Raw genomic sequence first — 18,283 nt, 5'->3', positions numbered from 1 at the left:
TACCCTTCCCCAGATCTGTGCCTCGACACAATTCTGTCTCGGAGCTCCACGGAAAATTCCTTCAACATCATCGCTTGTTTCCAAGTCTTTCCAAATCATGTCCATTCAATTGCCTTTTCCACAGGTGGCCTCCTATCACGTTTAAGAAACATCTCAAGGCTGATCAATGGAAACAGGATGCACCTGAGCTCAAAACTGTATGTTTACAATAAAGACTAGCTTGCATGTACAAATAATAGTCAAACTAGCTTGGAAGAGTATACTGTTGATAAGGGTTGAAGTGGCTATTGACACTCAGCACACACATGAACAATGTGTCTTTATTCGTGTGTAATGTCTGAAAATAGATAATTGTCTCACTCTGATTTCTGAGGTGTCAACATCTTATGGAAATATACTGCTCTTTGATGATCATTTACATCATCAATTATCTCTTTCCTCTTCTGCCCCCTCTCCCCTCCTCTTCCCCTCCCCTTGTCCCGTCCTCTCCCCTACTCCTCCCCTCCTCTCCCCCTCCTCTTCCTCCTCTCCCCTCCTCTTCCCCCTCCCCCCCCCCTCTCCCCCTCTCCCCCTCTCCCCCTCTCCTCCTCTCCTCTCTCTCCTCTCTCCTCTCCTCTCGTCCCTCTCCTCTCCTCTCCTCCTCTCCTCTCCTCTCCTCTCCTCTCGTCTCGTCTCGTCTCGTCTCCTCCTTTCCTCCTCTCCTCTCCTCTCCCCTCCTCCTCTTCCTTCTCCTCTCCTCTCCTCTCCTCTTCCTCCTCGTCGTCCTCCTTCTCTCTCCTCTTTTCCCCCTCCCCTCTCCTTCCCTCTTTTCCTTCCTCTCTTTGTCTCCCCCTCTTTCTCCCTGGAGCTGTAGAAAGCACAAACAGAGAGATTTTCTTAGGATATTTTGCTGGGGTTTCTGGGGGTTGAGCAAAGCGGTGAAAGTATCTCATTCATGTCTGTGGAATGCCTGCAGCAGGCTCCCCGAGCTCCAGCACAGCCTCAGATTATTCTCTTTGCCACACACACACACACACACACACACACACACACACACACACACACACACACACACACACACACACACATACACACACAGTGTCAGGGCCGTTTAAAGAACTCGTCCAAGGTGCAGGGTGGTGAGAGTACATATTCCTTTTATTCATATGACGCCGACAAAAACAATAAACAATCCAAAAACCAACTGTGACGCTTAAGGCTATAGTGCCAACAAACAAAGACAACTACCCACAAAGACAGGTGGGAAAAAGGGCTGTCTAAGTATGGTTCCCAATCAGAGACAACGACACGTGAGTTAGTACCTTCTGCTGAGTCCCATATGCCCCTACATGTCCCCAGGTGTGTGTGTGCGTGTGTGTGTGTGTGTGCGTGTGTGCGTGTGTGCGTGTGCGTGTGCGCGTGCGCGTGTGCGTGCGCGTGTGTGTGTGTGTGTGTGTACGCATCCTTGTGCGTGTGTGTGCTTGTGCTGCAACTACGGCAACAAACTCTGAAGTTGCCTGTCTGCTTCTGTCCTGCAGGGACTTCCTGGTCCTCAAGGTCCCATCGGACCACCCGGTGAAAGAGTAAGTTGGAGCTCTGCTCTTCTGTTGCCTGTCAACAAAACTGACCTGAAAGTGTCGTGTTCGTAAGGTAGTGGTACAAAAGACAAATTGTTAAATGTCTGATCTGTTAGATGTAGATTTGAAATACACAGACTGGAAAATACTTGTTTACTATAGTACTGTACTGGAAGGGTTTTGCTTATGTTATGTCAACCCCCCTTACTCTATAATATGTAGTGAATTAATGGTTGAAGACCTAGTACCTCCTCTGAGGACCGAGTATCTCTGAGGACCGAGTATCTCTGAGGACCTAATATCTCCTCTGAGAACCTAGTACTTCCTCTGAGAACCTAGTACTTCCTCTGAGGACCTAGTACTTCCTCTGAGGACGTAGTACTTCCTCTGAGAACCTAGTACTTCCTCTGAGGACGTAGTACTTCCTCTGAGAACCTAGTACTTCCTCTGAGAACCTAGTACTTCCTCTGAGAACCTAGTACTTCCTCTGAGGACCTAGTACTTCCTCTGAGGACCTAGTACTTCCTCTGAGAACCTAGTACTTCCTCTGATTACGTAGTACTTCCTCTGAGGACCTAGTACTTCCTCTGACGACCTAGTACCTCCTCGGAGAGCCTAGTATTTCTCTGAAGACCTAGTACTTCCTCGGAGGAGGACCTAGTACCTCCTCTGAGAACCTAGTACTTCCTCGGAGGACCTAGTATCTCCTCTGAGGAAGACCTAGTACCTCCTCTGGAACATAAACATAGTATTATTCTCAGATAGTTTTTCTCCACGGTAATCTCAGTCCTCCCAGAAACAGAGCTGAGGTCAGCAGATACATTGTTAAAGTACAGTGTCGTTTTGACCTTTAATCAATCAGTGTTTCTATGTGTCTCTGTTTACAGGGGCCTCACGGCAGGTCGGGGTTGGCCGGTGTACCTGGATCAGATGGGCCTCCTGTACGTGATCTTATGTTAACTCTGTCTCACACTCTTCTCCTCCTCTCACTCTCAGACAACCCACCAGTACACACTGTAGTTTATAGAGGAGTAGAAACCCACCAGTACACACTGTAGTTTATAGAGGAGTAGAAACCCACCAGTACACACTGTAGTTTATAGAGGAGTAGAAACCCACCAGTACACACTGTAGTTTATAGGGGAGTAGAAACCCACCAGTACACACTGTAGTTTATAGAGGAGTAGAAACCCACCAGTACACACCAGTACCACACTGTAGTTTATAGAGGAGTAGAAACCCACCAGTACACACTGTAGTTTATAGAGGAGTAGAAACCCACCAGTACACACTGTAGTTTATAGAGGAGTAGAAACCCACCAGTACACACTGTAGTTTATAGAGGAGTAGAAACCCACCAGTACACACTGTAGTTTATAGAGGAGTAGAAACCCACCAGTACACACTGTAGTTTATAGGGGAGTAGAAACCCACCAGTACACACTGTAGTTTATAGAGGAGTAGAAACCCACCAGTACACACTGTAGTTTATAGAGGAGTAGAAACCCACCAGTACACACTGTAGTTTATAGTTTACACTGTAGTTTATAGAGGGTAGAAACCCACCAGTACACACTGTAGTTTATAGAGGAGTAGAAACCCACCAGTACACACTGTAGTTTATAGAGGAGTAGAAACCCACCAGTACACACTGTAGTTTATAGAGGAGTAGAAACCCACCAGTACACACTGTAGTTTATAGAGGAGTAGAAACCCACCAGTACACACTGTAGTTTATAGGGAGTAGAAACCCACCAGTACACACTGTAGTTTATAGAGGAGTAGAAACCCACCAGTACACACTGTAGTTTATAGAGGAGTAGAAACCCACCAGTACACACTGTAGTTTATAGAGGGTAGAAACCCACCAGTACACACTGTAGTTTATAGAGGAGTAGAAACCCACCAGTACACACTGTAGTTTATAGAGGAGTAGAAACCCACCAGTACACACTGTAGTTTATAGAGGAGTAGAAACCCACCAGTACACACTGTAGTTTATAGAGGAGTAGAAACCCACCAGTACACACTGTAGTTTATAGAGGAGTAGAAACCCACCAGTACACACTGTAGTTTATAGAGGAGTAGAAACCCACCAGTACACACTGTAGTTTATAGAGGAGTAGAAACCCACCAGTACACACTATAGTTTATAGAGGAGTAGAAACCCACCAGTACACACTGTAGTTTATAGAGGAGTAGAAACCCACCAGTACACACTGTAGTTTATAGAGGAGTAGAAACCCACCAGTACTGTAGTTTATAGAGGAGTAGAAACCCACCAGTACACACTGTAGTTTATAGAGAGTAGAAACCCACCAGTACACACTGTAGTTTATAGAGGAGTAGAAACCCACCAGTACACACTGTAGTTTATAGAGGAGTAGAAACCCACCAGTACACACTGTAGTTTATAGAGGAGTAGAAACCCACCAGTACACACTGTAGTTTATAGAGGAGTAGAAACCCACCAGTACACACTGTAGTTTAGTACACACTGTAGTTTATAGAGGAGTAGAAACCCACCAGTACACACTATAGTTTATAGAGGAGTAGAAACCCACCAGTACACACTATAGTTTATAGAGGAGTAGAAACCCACCAGTACACACTGTAGTTTATAGAGGAGTAGAAACCCACCAGTACACACTGTAGTTTATAGAGGAGTAGAAACCCACCAGTACACACTGTAGTTTATAGAGGAGTAGAAACCCACCAGTACACACTGTAGTTTATAGAGGAGTAGAAACCCACCAGTACACACTGTAGTTTATAGAGGAGTAGAAACCCACCAGTACACACTGTAGTTTATAGAGGAGTAGAAACCCACCAGTACACACTATAGTTTATAGAGGAGTAGAAACCCACCAGTACACACTGTAGTTTATAGAGGAGTAGAAACCCACCAGTACACACTATAGTTTATAGAGGAGTAGAAACCCACCAGTACACACTGTAGTTTATAGAGGAGTAGAAACCCACCAGTACACACTGTAGTTTATAGAGGAGTAGAAACCCACCAGTACACACTGTAGTTTATAGAGGAGTAGAAACCCACCAGTACACACTGTAGTTTATAGAGGAGTAGAAACCCACCAGTACACACTGTAGTTTATAGAGGAGTAGAAACCCACCAGTACACACTGTAGTTTGTCTGCCTTCCACTTCAAACCACCATCCAACATCTCTTTGAATGTTGTACTATTGTATAACCTACATTGTGACGGTCAGGGTGAGAGAGAGAGGCATCCTGAGGCCTAACGGTCAGGGTGAGAGAGAGGCATCTTGAGGCCTAAACGGTCAGGGTGAGAGAGAGGCATCTTGAGGCCTAACGGTCAGGGTGAGAGAGAGGCATCCTGAAGCCTAAGGGTCAGGGTCAGGGTGAGAGAGAGAGAGAGAGAGAGAGAGAGAGCATCCTGAGGCCTAAGGGAGAGAGAGAGCAGAGAGAGAGAGAGAGAGAGAGCATCCTGAGAGAGAGAGAGTGAGAGAGAGAGAGAGAGAGAGAGAGGAGAGAGAGAGAGAGAGAGAGAGAGAGAGGCATCCTGAGGCCAAAGGGTCAGGGTGAGCGAGAGAGGCATCCTGAGGCCAAAGGGTCAGGGTGAGAGAGAGAGGCATCCTGAGGCCTAAGGGTCAGGGTGAGAGAGAGAGGCATCCTGAGGCCTAAGGGTCAGGGTGAGAAGAGAGAGGCATCCTGAGGCCTAAGGGTCAGGGTGAGAGAGAGAGGCATCCTGAGGCCTAAGGGTCAGGGTGGTGAGAGAGAGGCATCCTGAGGCCTAAGGGTCAGGGTGAGAGAGAGAGGCATCCTGAGGCCTAAGGGTCAGGGTGAGAGAGAGAGAGAGGCATCCTGAGGCCTAAGGGTCAGGGTGAGAGAGAGAGGCATCCTGAGGCCTAAGGGTCAGGGGAGAGAGAGAGAGGCATCCTGAGGCCTAAGGGTCAGGGGAGTGAGGGAGAGAGAGAGGCATCCTGAGGCCTAAGGGTCAGGGTGAGAGAGAGAGGCATCCTGAGGCCTAAGGGTCAGGGTGAGAGAGAGAGGCATCCTGAGGCCTAAGGGTCAGGGTGAGAGAGAGAGAGAGGCATCCTGAGGCCTAAGGGTCAGGGGGTGAGAGAGAGAGAGAGAGGCATCCTGAGGCCTAAGGGTCAGGGAGAGAGTGAGAGAGAGAGAGGCATCCTGAGGCCTAAGGGTCAGGGTGAGTGAGAGAGAGAGAGGCATCCTGAGGCCTAAGGGTCAGGGTGAGAGAGAGAGAGAGGCATCCTGAGGCCTAAGGGTCAGGGTGAGAGAGAGAGGCATCCTGAGGCCTAAGGGTCAGGTTGAGAGTGAGAGAGGCATCCTGAGGCCTAAGGGTCAGGTGAGTGAGAGAGAGAGGCATCCTGAGGCCTAAGGGTCAGGGGAGAGAGAGAGAGGCATCCTGATGCCTAAGGGTCAGGGTGAGAGAGAGGGGCAGGCATCCTGAGGCCTAAGGGTCAGGGTGAGAGAGAGAGGCATCCTGAGGCCAAAGGGTCAGGGTGAGAGAGAGAGGCATCCTGAGGCCTAAGGGTCAGGGTGAGAGAGAGAGGCATCCTGAGGCCTAAGGGTCAGGGTGAGAGAGAGAGGCATCCTGAGGCCTAAGGGTCAGGGTGAGAGAGAGAGAGGCATCCTGAGGCCTAAGGGTCAGGGTGAGAGAGAGAGGCATCCTGAGGCCTAAGGGTCAGGGTGAGAGAGAGAGGCATCCTGAGGCCTAAGGGTCAGGGTGAGAGAGAGAGAGAGAGGCATCCTGAGGCCTAAGGGTCAGGGTGAGAGAGAGAGGCATCCTGAGGCCAGGTGAGAGAAGGAGGTCAGGGCCTAAGGGTCAGGGTGAGAGAGAGGCATCCTGAGGCCTAAGGGTCAGGGTGAGAGAGAGAGAGAGGCATCCTGAGGCCTAAGGGTCAGGGTGAGAGAGAGAGGCATCCTGAGGCCTAAGGGTCAGGGTGAGAGAGAGAGGCATCCTGAGGCCTAAGGGTCAGGGTGAGAGAGAGAGGCATCCTGAGGCCTAAGGGTCAGGGTGAGAGAGAGGCATCCTGAGGCCTAAGGGTCAGGGTGAGAGAGAGGCATCCTGAGGCCTAAGGGTCAGGGTGAGAGAGAGAGAGAGAGAGGCATCCTGAGGCCTAAGGGTCAGGGTGAGAGAGAGAGGCATCCTGAGGCCTAAGGGTCAGGGTGAGAGAGAGAGGCATCCTGAGGCCTAAGGGTCAGGGTGAGAGAGAGAGGCATCCTGAGGCCTAAGGGTCAGGTTGAGAGAGAGGCATCCTGAGGCCTGAGAGAAGGGTCAGGGTGAGAGAGAGAGGCATCCTGAGGCCTAAGGGTCAGGGTGAGAGAGAGGCATCCTGAGGCCTAAGGGTCAGGGTGAGAGAGAGGCATCCTGAGGCCTAAGGGTCAGGGTCAGGAGAGAGAGAGAGAGAGGCATCCTGAGGCCTAGGGTCAGGGTCAGTGGTGAGAGAGAGAGAGGCATCCTGAGGCCTAAGGGTCAGGGTGAGAGAGAGAGCATCCTGAGGCCTAAGGGTCAGAGCAGAGGAGGCCTAAGGGTCAGAGAGAGAGAGAGAGAGGCATCCTGAGGCCTAAGGGTCAGGGTGAGAGAGAGAGAGAGAGAGAGGCCTAAGAGAGAGAGAGAGAGAGAGAGAGAGAGAGGCATCCTGAGGCCTAAGAGGTCAGGGAGAGAGAGAGAGAGAGAGAGAGCATCCTGAGGCCTAAGGGAGAGAGAGAGAGAGAGAGAGAGAGAGAGAGAGAGAGAGAGAGAGAGAGAGGCATCCTGAGGCCAAACGGTCAGGGTGAGAGAGAGAGGCATCCTGAGGCCTAAGGGTGAGAGAGAGAGAGGCATCCTGATGCCTAAGGGTCAGGGTGAGAGAGAGAGGCATCCTGAGGCCTAAGGGTCAGGGTGAGAGAGAGAGGCATCCTGAGGCCTAACGGTCAGGGTGAGAGAGAGAGGCATCCTGAGGCCTAAGGGTCAGGGTGAGAGAGAGAGGCATCCTGAGGCCTAAGGGTCAGGGTGAGAGAGAGAGAGAGGCATCCTGAGGCCTAAGGGTCAGGGTGAGAGAGAGAGAGAGAGAGAGGCATCCTGAGGCCTAAGGGTCAGGCCTAAGGTCAGGAGAGAGAGGCATCCTGAGGAGGAGAGAGAGAGGCATCCTGAGGCCTAAGGGTCAGGGGTGAGAGAGAGAGAGAGAGAGAGAGGCATCCTGAGGCCAAACGGTCAGGGTGAGAGAGAGAGGAATCCTGAGGCCTAAGGGTCAGGGTGAGAGAGAGAGGCATCCTGAGGCCTAAGGGTCAGGGGTGAGAGAGAGGCATCCTGAGGCCTAAGGGTCAGGGTGAGAGAGAGAGGCATCCTGAGGCCTAAGGGTCAGGGTGAGAGAGAGAGGCATCCTGAGGCCTAAGGGTCAGGGTGAGAGAGAGAGGCATCCTGAGGCCAAACGGTCAGGGTGAGAGAGGGAGGCATCCTGAGGCCTAAGGGTCAAGGTGAGCGAGAGAGGCATACTGAGGCCTAAGGGTCAAGGTGAGAGAGAGAGGAATCCTGAGGCCTAACGGTCAAGGTGAGAGAGAGGCATCCTGATGCCTAAGGGTCACGGTGAGAGAGAGGCAACCTGAGGCCTAAGGGTCAGGGTGAGAGAGAGAGGCATCCTGAGGCCTAAGGGTCAGGGTGAGAGAGAGAGGCATCCTGAGGCCTAAGGGTCAAGGTGAGAGAGAGAGGCATCCTGAGGCCTAAGGGTCAGGGTGAGAGAGAGAGGCATCCTGAGGCCTAAGGGTCAGGGTGAGAGAGAGAGAGGCATCCTGAGGCCTAAGGGTCAGGGTGAGAGAGAGAGGCATCCTGAGGCCTAAGGGTCAGGGTGAGAGAGAGAGGCATCCTGAGGCCTAAGGGTCAGGGTGAGAGAGAGGCATCCTGAGGCCTAAGGGTCAGGGTGGGTGAGAGAGAGAGGCATCCTGAGGCCTAAGGGTCAGGGGTGAGAGAGAGGCATCCTGAGGCCTAAGGGTCAGGGTGAGAGAGAGAGGCATCCTGAGGCCTAAGGGTCAGGGTGAGAGAGAGAGGCATCCTGAGGCCTAAGGGTCAAGGTGAGAGAGAGAGGCATCCTGAGGCCTAAGGGTCAGGGTGAGAGAGAGAGGCATCCTGAGGCCTAAGGGTCAGGGTGAGAGAGAGAGGCATCCTGAGGCCTAAGGGTCAGGGTGAGAGAGAGAGGCATCCTGAGGCCTAAGGGTCAGGGTGAGAGAGAGAGGCATCCTGAGGCCTAAGGGTCAAGGTGAGAGAGAGAGGCATCCTGAGGCCTAAGGGTCAAGGTGAGAGAGAGAGGCATCCTGAGGCCTAAGGGTCAGGGTGAGAGAGAGAGGCATCCTGAGGCCTAAGGGTCAAGGTGAGAGAGAGAGAGGCATCCTGATGCCTAAGGGTCAAGGTGAGAGAGAGAGGCATCCTGAGGCCTAACGCCTCTTCATTTACAGCCCTCTGCCCTTCTATCTCCTCACACATTTAATTCATACCAGGCGTACAAGTGAAAGGTACATAAACTAACCAGTCAGTCAGACTGAACCTGGAGCGAGGATTGTTAAAACCTCCATCACTACAGTCTGATGTACAAATGTGTTCCATAGAATCAAGCTACAACTTTCTGATGTTCAGATGTGTTCCATAGAATCAAGCTAGAACTTTCTGATGTTCAGATGTGTTCCATAGAATCAAGTTAGAACTTTCTGATGTTCAGATGTGTTCCTTAGAATCCAGCTAGAACTTTCTGATGTTCAGATGTGTTCCATAGAATCAAGCTAGAACTTTCTGATATACAGATGTGTTCCATAGAATCAAGCTAGAACTTTCTGATGTACAGATGTGTTCCATAGAATCAAGCTAGAACTTTCTGATATACAATTGTGTTCCATAGAATCAAGCTAGAACTTTCTGATGTTCAGATGTGTTCCTTAGAATCAAGCTAGAACTTTCTGATGTTCAGGTGTGTTCCATAGAATCAAGTTAGAACTTTCTGATGTTCAGATGTGTTCCTTAGAATCAAGCTAGAACTTTCTGATGTTCAGATGTGTTCCATAGAATCAAGCTAGAACTTTCTGATATACAGATGTGTTCCATAGAATCAAGCTAGAACTTTCTGATGTACAGATGTGTTCCATAGAATCAAGCTAGAACTTTCTGATATACAAATGTGTTCCATAGAGACATCAGGCTCGGGGTGGTCCATAGAGACATCAGGCTCGAGGTGGTCTATAGAGACATCAGGCTCGAGGTGGTCCTTAGAGACATCAGGCTCGAGGTGGTCTATAGAGACATCAGGCTCGGGGTGGTCCATAGAGACATCAGGCTCGAGGTGGTCTATAGAGACATCAGGCTCGAGGTGTTCCATAGAGACATCAGGCTCGAGGTGTTCCATAGAGACATCAGGCTCGAGGTGTTCCATAGAGACATCAGGCTCTGGGTGGTCTATAGAGATATCAGGCTCGGGGTGGTCCATAGAGACATCAGGCTCGGGGTGGTCCATAGAGACATCAGGCTCGAGGTGGTCTATAGAGACATCAGGCTCGGGGTGGTCCATAGAGACATCAGGCTCGGGGTGGTCCATAGAGACATCAGGCTCGGGGTGGTCCATAGAGACATCAGGCTCGAGGTGGTCTATAGAGACATCAGGCTCGGGGTGGTCCATAGAGACATCAGGCTCGAGGTGGTCCATAGAGACATCAGGCTCGAGGTGGTCCATAGAGACATCAGGCTCGAGGTGGTCCATAGAGACATCAGGCTCGGGGTGGTCCATAGAGACATCAGGCTCGGGGTGGTCCATAGAGACATCAGGCTCGAGGTGGTCCATAGAGACATCAGGCTGGGGGTGGTCCATAGAGACATCAGGTGTGGTCCATAGAGACATCAGGCTCGAGGTGGTCCATAGAGACATCAGGCTCGGGGTGGTCCATAGAGACATCAGAGATGGAGACATCAGGCTCGGGGTGGTCTATAGAGATATCAGGCTCGGGGTGGTCCATAGAGACATCAGGCTCGGGGTGGTCCATAGAGACATCAGGCTCGAGGTGGTCTATAGAGACATCAGGCTTGGGGTGGTCCATAGAGACATCAGGCTCGAGGTGGTCCATAGAGACATCAGGCTCGAGGTGGTCCATAGAGACATCAGGCTCGGGGTGGTCCATAGAGACATCAGGCTCGGGGTGGTCCATAGAGACATCAGGCTCGAGGTGGTCTATAGAGACATCAGGCTCGGGGTGGTCCATAGAGACATCAGGCTCGGGGTGGTCCATAGAGACATCAGGCTCGAGGTGGTCCATAGAGACATCAGGCTCGAGGTGGTCTATAGAGACATCAGGCTCGGGGTGGTCCATAGAGACATCAGGCTCGGGGTGGTCTATAGAGACATCAGGCTCTATAGAGACATCAGGGTGGTCCATAGAGACATCACATCAGGCTCAGGCTCGGGTGGTCTATAGAGACATCAGGCTCAGGGGTGGTCCATAGAGACATCAGGCTCAGGTGGTCCATAGAGACATCAGGCTCGGGGTGGTCCATAGAGACATCAGGCTCGAGGTGGTCCATAGAGACATCAGGCTCGGGGTGGTCTATAGAGACATCAGGCTCGAGGTGGTCTATAGAGACATCAGGCTCGAGGTGGTCCATAGAGACAGGCTCGGGGTGGTCCATAGAGACATCAGGCTCGGGGTGGTCCATAGAGACATCAGGCTCGAGGTGGTCTATAGAGACATCAGGCTCGAGGTGGTCTATAGAGACATCAGGCTCGAGGTGGTCCATAGAGACATCAGGCTCGAGGTGGTCCATAGAGACATCAGGCTCGAGGTGGTCCATAGAGACATCAGGCTCGGGGTGGTCCATAGAGACATCAGGCTCGGGGTGGTCCATAGAGACATCAGGCTCGAGGTGGTCCATAGAGACATCAGGCTCGAGGTGGTCCATAGAGACATCAGGCTCGGGGTGGTCCATAGAGACATCAGGCTCGGGGTGGTCCATAGAGACATCAGGCTCGGGGTGGTCCATAGAGACATCAGGCTCGGGGTGGTCCATAGAGACATCAGGCTCGAGGTGGTCCATAGAGACATCAGGCTCGGGGTGGTCCATAGAGACATCAGGCTCGAGGTGGTCCATAGAGACATCGGGGTGGTCCATAGGACATCAGGCTCGGGGTGGTCCATAGAGACATCAGGCTCGGGTGGTCCATAGAGACATCACATCAGGCTCAGGCTCGAGGTGTTCCATAGAGACATCAGGCTCGGGGTGGTCTATAGAGACATCAGGCTCGAGGTGGTCCATAGAGACATGGTCCATAGAGACATCAGGCTCGGGGTGGTCCATAGAGACATCAGGCTCGGGGTGGTCCATAGAGACATCAGGCTCGAGGTGGTCCATAGAGACATCAGGCTCGGGGTGGTCCATAGAGACATCAGGCTCGGGGTGGTCCATAGAGACATCAGGCTCGGGGTGGTCCATAGAGACATCAGGCTCGGGGTGGTCCATAGAGACATCAGGCTCGAGGTGGTCCATAGAGACATCAGGCTCGAGGTGGTCCATAGAGACATCAGGCTCGAGGTGGTCTATAGAGACATCAGGCTCGGGGTGGTCCATAGAGACATCAGGCTCGAGGTGGTCTATAGAGACATCAGGCTCGGGGTGGTCCATAGAGACATCAGGCTCGAGGTGGTCCATAGAGACATCAGGCTCGAGGTGGTCTATAGAGACATCAGGCTCGGGTGGTCCATAGAGACATCAGGCTCGGGGTGGTCCATAGAGACATCAGGCTCGAGGTGGTCCATAGAGACATCAGGCTCGAGGTGGTCCATAGAGACATCAGGCTCGGGTGGTCCATAGAGACATCAGGCTCGAGGTGGTCTATAGAGACATCAGGCTCGGGGTGGTCCATAGAGACATCGGGTGGTCCATAGAGACATCAGGCTCGGGGTGGTCCATAGAGACATCAGGCTCGAGGTGGTCCATAGAGACATCAGGCTCGGGGTGGTCCATAGAGACATCAGGCTCGGGGTGGTCCATAGAGACATCAGGCTCGGGGTGGTCCATAGAGACATCAGGCTCGAGGTGGTCCATAGAGACATCAGGCTCGAGGTGGTCCATAGAGACATCAGGCTCGAGGTGGTCCATAGAGACATCAGGCTCGAGGTGGTCCATAGAGACATCAGGCTCGGGGTGGTCCATAGAGACATCAGGCTCAGGGGGTGGTCCATAGAGACATCAGGCTCGAGGTGGTCCATAGAGACATCAGGCTCGGGGTGGTCCATAGAGACATCAGGCTCGGGGTGGTGGTCCATAGAGACATCAGGCTCGAGGTGGTCCATAGAGACATCAGGCTCGGGGTGGTCCATAGAGACATCAGGCTCGGGTGGTCCATAGAGACATCAGGCTCGAGGTGGTCTATAGAGACATCAGGCTCGGGTGGTCCATAGAGACATCAGGCTCGGGGTGGTCTATAGAGACATCAGGCTCGAGGTGGTCTATAGAGACATCAGGCTCGAGGTGGTCTATAGAGACATCAGGCTCGAGGTGGTCCATAGAGACATCAGGCTCGGGGTGGTCCATAGAGACATCAGGCTCGAGGTGGTCCATAGAGACATCAGGCTCGAGGTGGTCTATAGAGACATCAGGCTCGAGGTGGTCTATAGAGACATCAGGCTCGGGGTGGTCCATAGAGACATCAGGCTCGGGGTGGTCCATAGAGACATCAGGCTCGGGGTGGTCCATAGAGACATCAGGTGGTCTATAGAGACATCAGGCTCGAGGTGGTCCATAGAGACATCAGGCTCGGGGTGGTCCATAGAGACATCAGGCTCAGGTGGTCCATAGAGACATCAGGCTCGGGGTGGTCCATAGAGACATCAGGCTCGAGGTGGTCTATAGAGACATCAGGCTCGGGGTGGTCCATAGAGACATCAGGCTCAGGTGGTCCATAGAGACATCAGGCTCGGGGTGGTCCATAGAGACATCAGGCTCGAGGTGGTCCATAGAGACATCAGGCTCGGGGTGGTCCATAGAGACATCAGGCTCGAGGTGGTCCATAGAGACATCAGGCTCGGGGTGGTCCATAGAGACATCAGGCTCGAGGTGGTCCATAGAGACATCAGGCTCGGGGTGGTCCATAGAGACATCAGGCTCGGGGTGGTCCATAGAGACATCAGGCTCGAGGTGGTCCATAGAGACATCAGGCTCGAGGTGGTCCATAGAGACATCAGGCTCGAGGTGGTCCATAGAGACATCAGGCTCGGGGTGGTCCATAGAGACATCAGGCTCGGGGTGGTCCATAGAGACATCAGGCTCGAGGTGGTCTATAGAGACATCAGGCTCGAGGTGGTCCATAGAGACATCAGGCTCGAGGTGTTCCATAGAGACATCAGGCTCGGGGTGGTCCATAGAGACAGGCTCGGGGTGGTCCAGGACTCAGGCTCGAGGTGGTCTATAGAGACATCAGGCTCGAGGTGGTCCATAGAGACATCAGGCTCGGGGTGGTCCATAGAGACATCAGGCTCGGGGTGGTCCATAGAGACATCAGGCTCGAGGTGGTCTATAGAGACATCAGGCTCGAGGTGGTCCATAGAGACATGGTCCATAGAGACATCAGGCTCGGGGTGGTCCATAGAGACATCAGGCTCGAGGTGGTCTATAGAGACATCAGGCTCAGGGTGGTCCATAGAGACATCAGGCTCGGGGTGGTCCATAGAGACATCAGGCTCGAGGTGGTCCATAGAGACATCAGGCTCGAGGTGGTCTATAGAGACATCAGGCTCGGGGTGGTCCATAGAGACATCAGGCTCGGGGTGGTCCATAGAGACATCAGGCTCGAGGTGGTCCATAGAGACATCAGGCTCGGGGTGGTCCATAGAGACATCAGGCTCGGGGTGGTCTATAGAGACATCAGGCTCGAGGTGGTCTATAGAGACATCAGGCTCGAGGTGGTCCATAGAGACATCAGGCTCGAGGTGGTCTATAGAGACATCAGGCTCGAGGTGGTCTATAGAGACATCAGGCTCGAGGTGGTCTATAGAGACATCAGGCTCGGGGTGGTCCATAGAGACATCAGGCTCGAGGTGGTCCATAGAGACATCAGGCTCGGGGTGGTCCATAGAGACATCAGGCTCGGGGTGGTCCATAGAGACATCAGGCTCGAGGTGGTCTATAGAGACATCAGGCTCGAGGTGGTCTATAGAGACATCAGGTTCGGGGTGGTCCATAGAGACATCAGGCTCGGGGTGGTCTATAGAGACATCAGGCTCGAGGTGGTCTATAGAGACATCAGGCTCGGGGTGGTCCATAGAGACATCAGGCTCGGGGTGGTCCATAGAGACATCAGGCTCGGGGTGGTCTATAGAGACATCAGGCTCGGGGTGGTCTATAGAGACATCAGGCTCGAGGTGGTCTATAGAGACATCAGGCTCGGGGTGGTCTATAGAGACATCAGGCTCGGGTGGTCTATAGAGACATCAGGCTCGGGGTGGTCCATAGAGACATCAGGCTCGGGGTGTTCTATAGAGACATCAGGCTCGGGGTGGTCCATAGAGACATCAGGCTCGGGGTGGTCTATAGAGACATCAGGCTCGAGGTGGTCCATAGAGAGTTTACGTAACATAGAGCATCCATAGTAGAGTAAAGTCCTTTGTGTCCTTTATTTCCTTACAGGGCCATCCTGGTAAAGAAGGTCCAACTGGTGAGAAGGGAGCTTTAGTAAGTGCAATTAATTAATGTATTGATTAATTGATTGATATATATGTAATTATTTTGAATATGATACATAAACAGAATCATGTTGAATGGGTTTTATGACATATCTCTTATTGAGAGACTAATGAAGACATTGTGCTCTCTCTCTCTCTCTCTCTCTCTCTCTCTCTCTCTCTTTCTCTTTCTCTTTCTCTTTCTCTTTCTCTTTCTCTTTCTCTTCTCTTCCTCCAGGGCCAGGCAGGTCCCCAAGGTCCTATTGGTTATCCCGGTCATCGTGGTGTCAAGGTACGGTGTTGTAGCTCACCCAGGGGATGTTCAGTAGCATCCTTAAGGTGGGACGTGGTGTCAGGTCGGTAATTGTGGTCTGTTTTCTGTCTATCTATTAGGGTGCCGATGGCGTTCGTGGACTGAAGGGTGGAAAGGGAGAGAAGGTAAAGCTTCCTCTTTTCAAAATGTGACGCTTCGTATTCCTGCTGCTATTGTGTGTAAGAATGTTTTGATTCCTAGCACTGTTCTATCTGACCAATGAGTTGGAACACAACGCTCTCTCAAAAAGTCCTGTCACAAAGGCAGTCCAAAATGCCTACACTCTCATCTCAGTAAACACACCAAACGCCTAAAGTCTCATCTCAGTATAAACACACCAAACCCCTAAACTCTCATCTCAGTAAACACAGCAAACGCCTAAACTCTCATCTCAGTAAACACACCAAACGCCTAAACTCTCATCTCAGTAAACACACCAAACGCCTACACTCTCATCTCAGTAAACACACCAAACGCCTAAACTCTCATCTCAGTAAACACACCAAACCCCTAAACTCTCATCTCAGTAAACACACCAAACGCCTACACTCTCATCTTAGTAAACACACCAAATGCCTAAACTCTCATCTCAGTAAACACACCAAACCCCTAAACTCTCATCTCAGTAAACACACCAAACGCCTAAACTCTCATCTCAGTAAACACACCAAACCCCTAAACTCTCATCTCAGTAAACACACCAAACGCCTACACTCTCATTTCAGTAAACACACCAAACACTTAAACTCTCATCTCAGTAAACACACCAAACGCCTACACTCTCATCTCAGTAAACACACCAAACGCCTAAACTCTCATCTCAGTAAACACACCAAACGCCTACACCATACGTAGAATGTATGCACACATGACTGTAAGTCGCTTTGGATAAAAGCGTCAGCTAAATGGCATATATATATATATATATATACACTCTTAGAAAAAAAGGTTCCAAAAGGGTTCTTCAGCTGTCCCCATAGGATAACTATTTTTGTTTCATTTTTGTTTCGGCTGTTCCTATTGGAGAAACCTTTTTTGAAGTACCATGTTAGGTTCCAGGTAGAACTATGTTACGTTTCATGTAGAACCCTGTGGAACCCTGTGTGACTCTACATGGAACTCAAAGGGGTTCGACCTGGAACCAAAAATGGTTCTTCAAAGGGTTCTCCAATAGGAACAGCCGAAGACCCCTTTTAGGTTCTAGATAGCACCTTTTTTTTCTAAGAGCGTAGGAAGGAGTTTCCTGATGTCAGGACAGACATGGTTGTTCCTTGAAGAACATTCAGGGATTTTTCATCAGGGTTGTCCCATTGACATTAGGGTTGTCCCATTGACATCAGGGTTGTCCCATTGACATTAGGGTTGTCCCATTGACATCAGGGTTGTCCCATTGACATCAGGGTTGTCCCATTGACATCAGGGTTGTCCCATTGACATCAGGGTTGTCCCATTGACATCAGGGTTGTCCCATTGACATCAGGGTTGTCCCATTGACATCAGGGTTGTCCCATTGACATCAGGGTTGTCCCATTGACATCAGGGTTGTCCCATTGACATCAGGGTTGTCCCATTGACATCAGGGTTGTCCCATTGACATTAGGGTTGTCCCATTGACATCAGGGTTGTCCCATTGACATCAGGGTTGTCCCATTGACATCAGGGTTGTCCCATTGACATCAGGGTTGTCCCATTGACATTAGGGTTGTCCCATTGACATTAGGGTTGTCCCATTGACATCAGGGTTGTCCTATTGACATTAGGGTTGTCCCATTGACATTAGGGTTGTCCCATTGACATCAGGGTTGTCCCATTGACATCAGGGTTGTCCCATTGACATCAGGGTTGTCCCATTGACATTAGGGTTGTCCCATTGACATTAGGGTTGTCCCATTGACATTAGGGTTGTCCCATTGACATCAGGGTTGTCCCATTGACATTAGGGTTGTCCCATTGACATTAGGGTTGTCCCATTGACATTAGGGTTGTCCCATTGACATTACCTTTCACAACGTCTTCCTAGGTCAAAAATGTCCCATTGACATTAGGGTTGTCCCATAATTGAAAACCATTAGGGTGCTGTCCCTATTGACAGTTTTGTTGTCCCATCATGACATCAGGGTTGTCCCATTGACATCATGTTGGGTTTTTGTCCCATTGACATCGTGTTGGTCTGTAGAAAATTGACATCAGGGTTGTCCCATTGACATAAAACATGGTTTCACCTTTGGGTGACATCATGGTTTGTCACCAGGTGACAGACTGGATGACAGAGAGACTCAGAGAACAACAACAGAGATATTCCTGGGAGACAGAGTCCAAAATGTCAGAGAACAGAGAGAATGGAGACAGTCCAGAGAACTGAATGGAGACAGAGAACAGAGAGAAGAACAGCCTCTTAATGAATACATGAACATAATTGGAAACCAAGAGCATGATGCAGATGGAGACCAGAATATTAAAGTTTTGTTTTTACAACAGAATAACATCATGGAGACAGAGAACAGGAATGGAGACAGTGGGCGACAGAGAGAGAATGGAGACAGAGAAAATGGAGACAGAGAACAGAGAGAATGTTGAGGTTTTAATGCAAACCAGTGGGAGACAGAGAACAAAACCTTGAGACAGAGAAAGAGAAGGTGGAGAACAGAGAGAATGGAGACAGTTCTGAATAGAAAATGAATGCACACCATCCCAGAGGTGAGGGCTTGTTGTGAAACATAAAACATGGACAGAGAACAGCTTTGG

At 50.9% G+C, this 18,283-nt stretch overlaps 1 protein-coding gene across 1 annotated transcript in view; it reads left to right on the top strand.

The window, feature by feature from the left end:
- LOC118382292 (collagen alpha-1(XI) chain-like) overlaps positions 1 to 18,283 on the top strand; it is a 232,488-nt gene that overhangs the window by 96,984 nt on the left and 117,221 nt on the right. Inside the window, 5 exon segments of the mRNA XM_052498236.1 lie at positions 1,518 to 1,562; positions 2,444 to 2,497; positions 15,191 to 15,235; positions 15,464 to 15,517; positions 15,619 to 15,663. Of these exon segments, the coding sequence (XP_052354196.1) occupies positions 1,518 to 1,562; positions 2,444 to 2,497; positions 15,191 to 15,235; positions 15,464 to 15,517; positions 15,619 to 15,663 (243 nt within the window).

Source organism: Oncorhynchus keta, chromosome 4, assembly GCF_023373465.1.
Source record: "Oncorhynchus keta strain PuntledgeMale-10-30-2019 chromosome 4, Oket_V2, whole genome shotgun sequence".
Classification (NCBI taxonomy): domain Eukaryota; kingdom Metazoa; phylum Chordata; class Actinopteri; order Salmoniformes; family Salmonidae; genus Oncorhynchus; species Oncorhynchus keta.
Note: the sequence above shows the minus strand (reverse complement) of the source record. Positions and strands in the feature narration are given on the sequence as shown.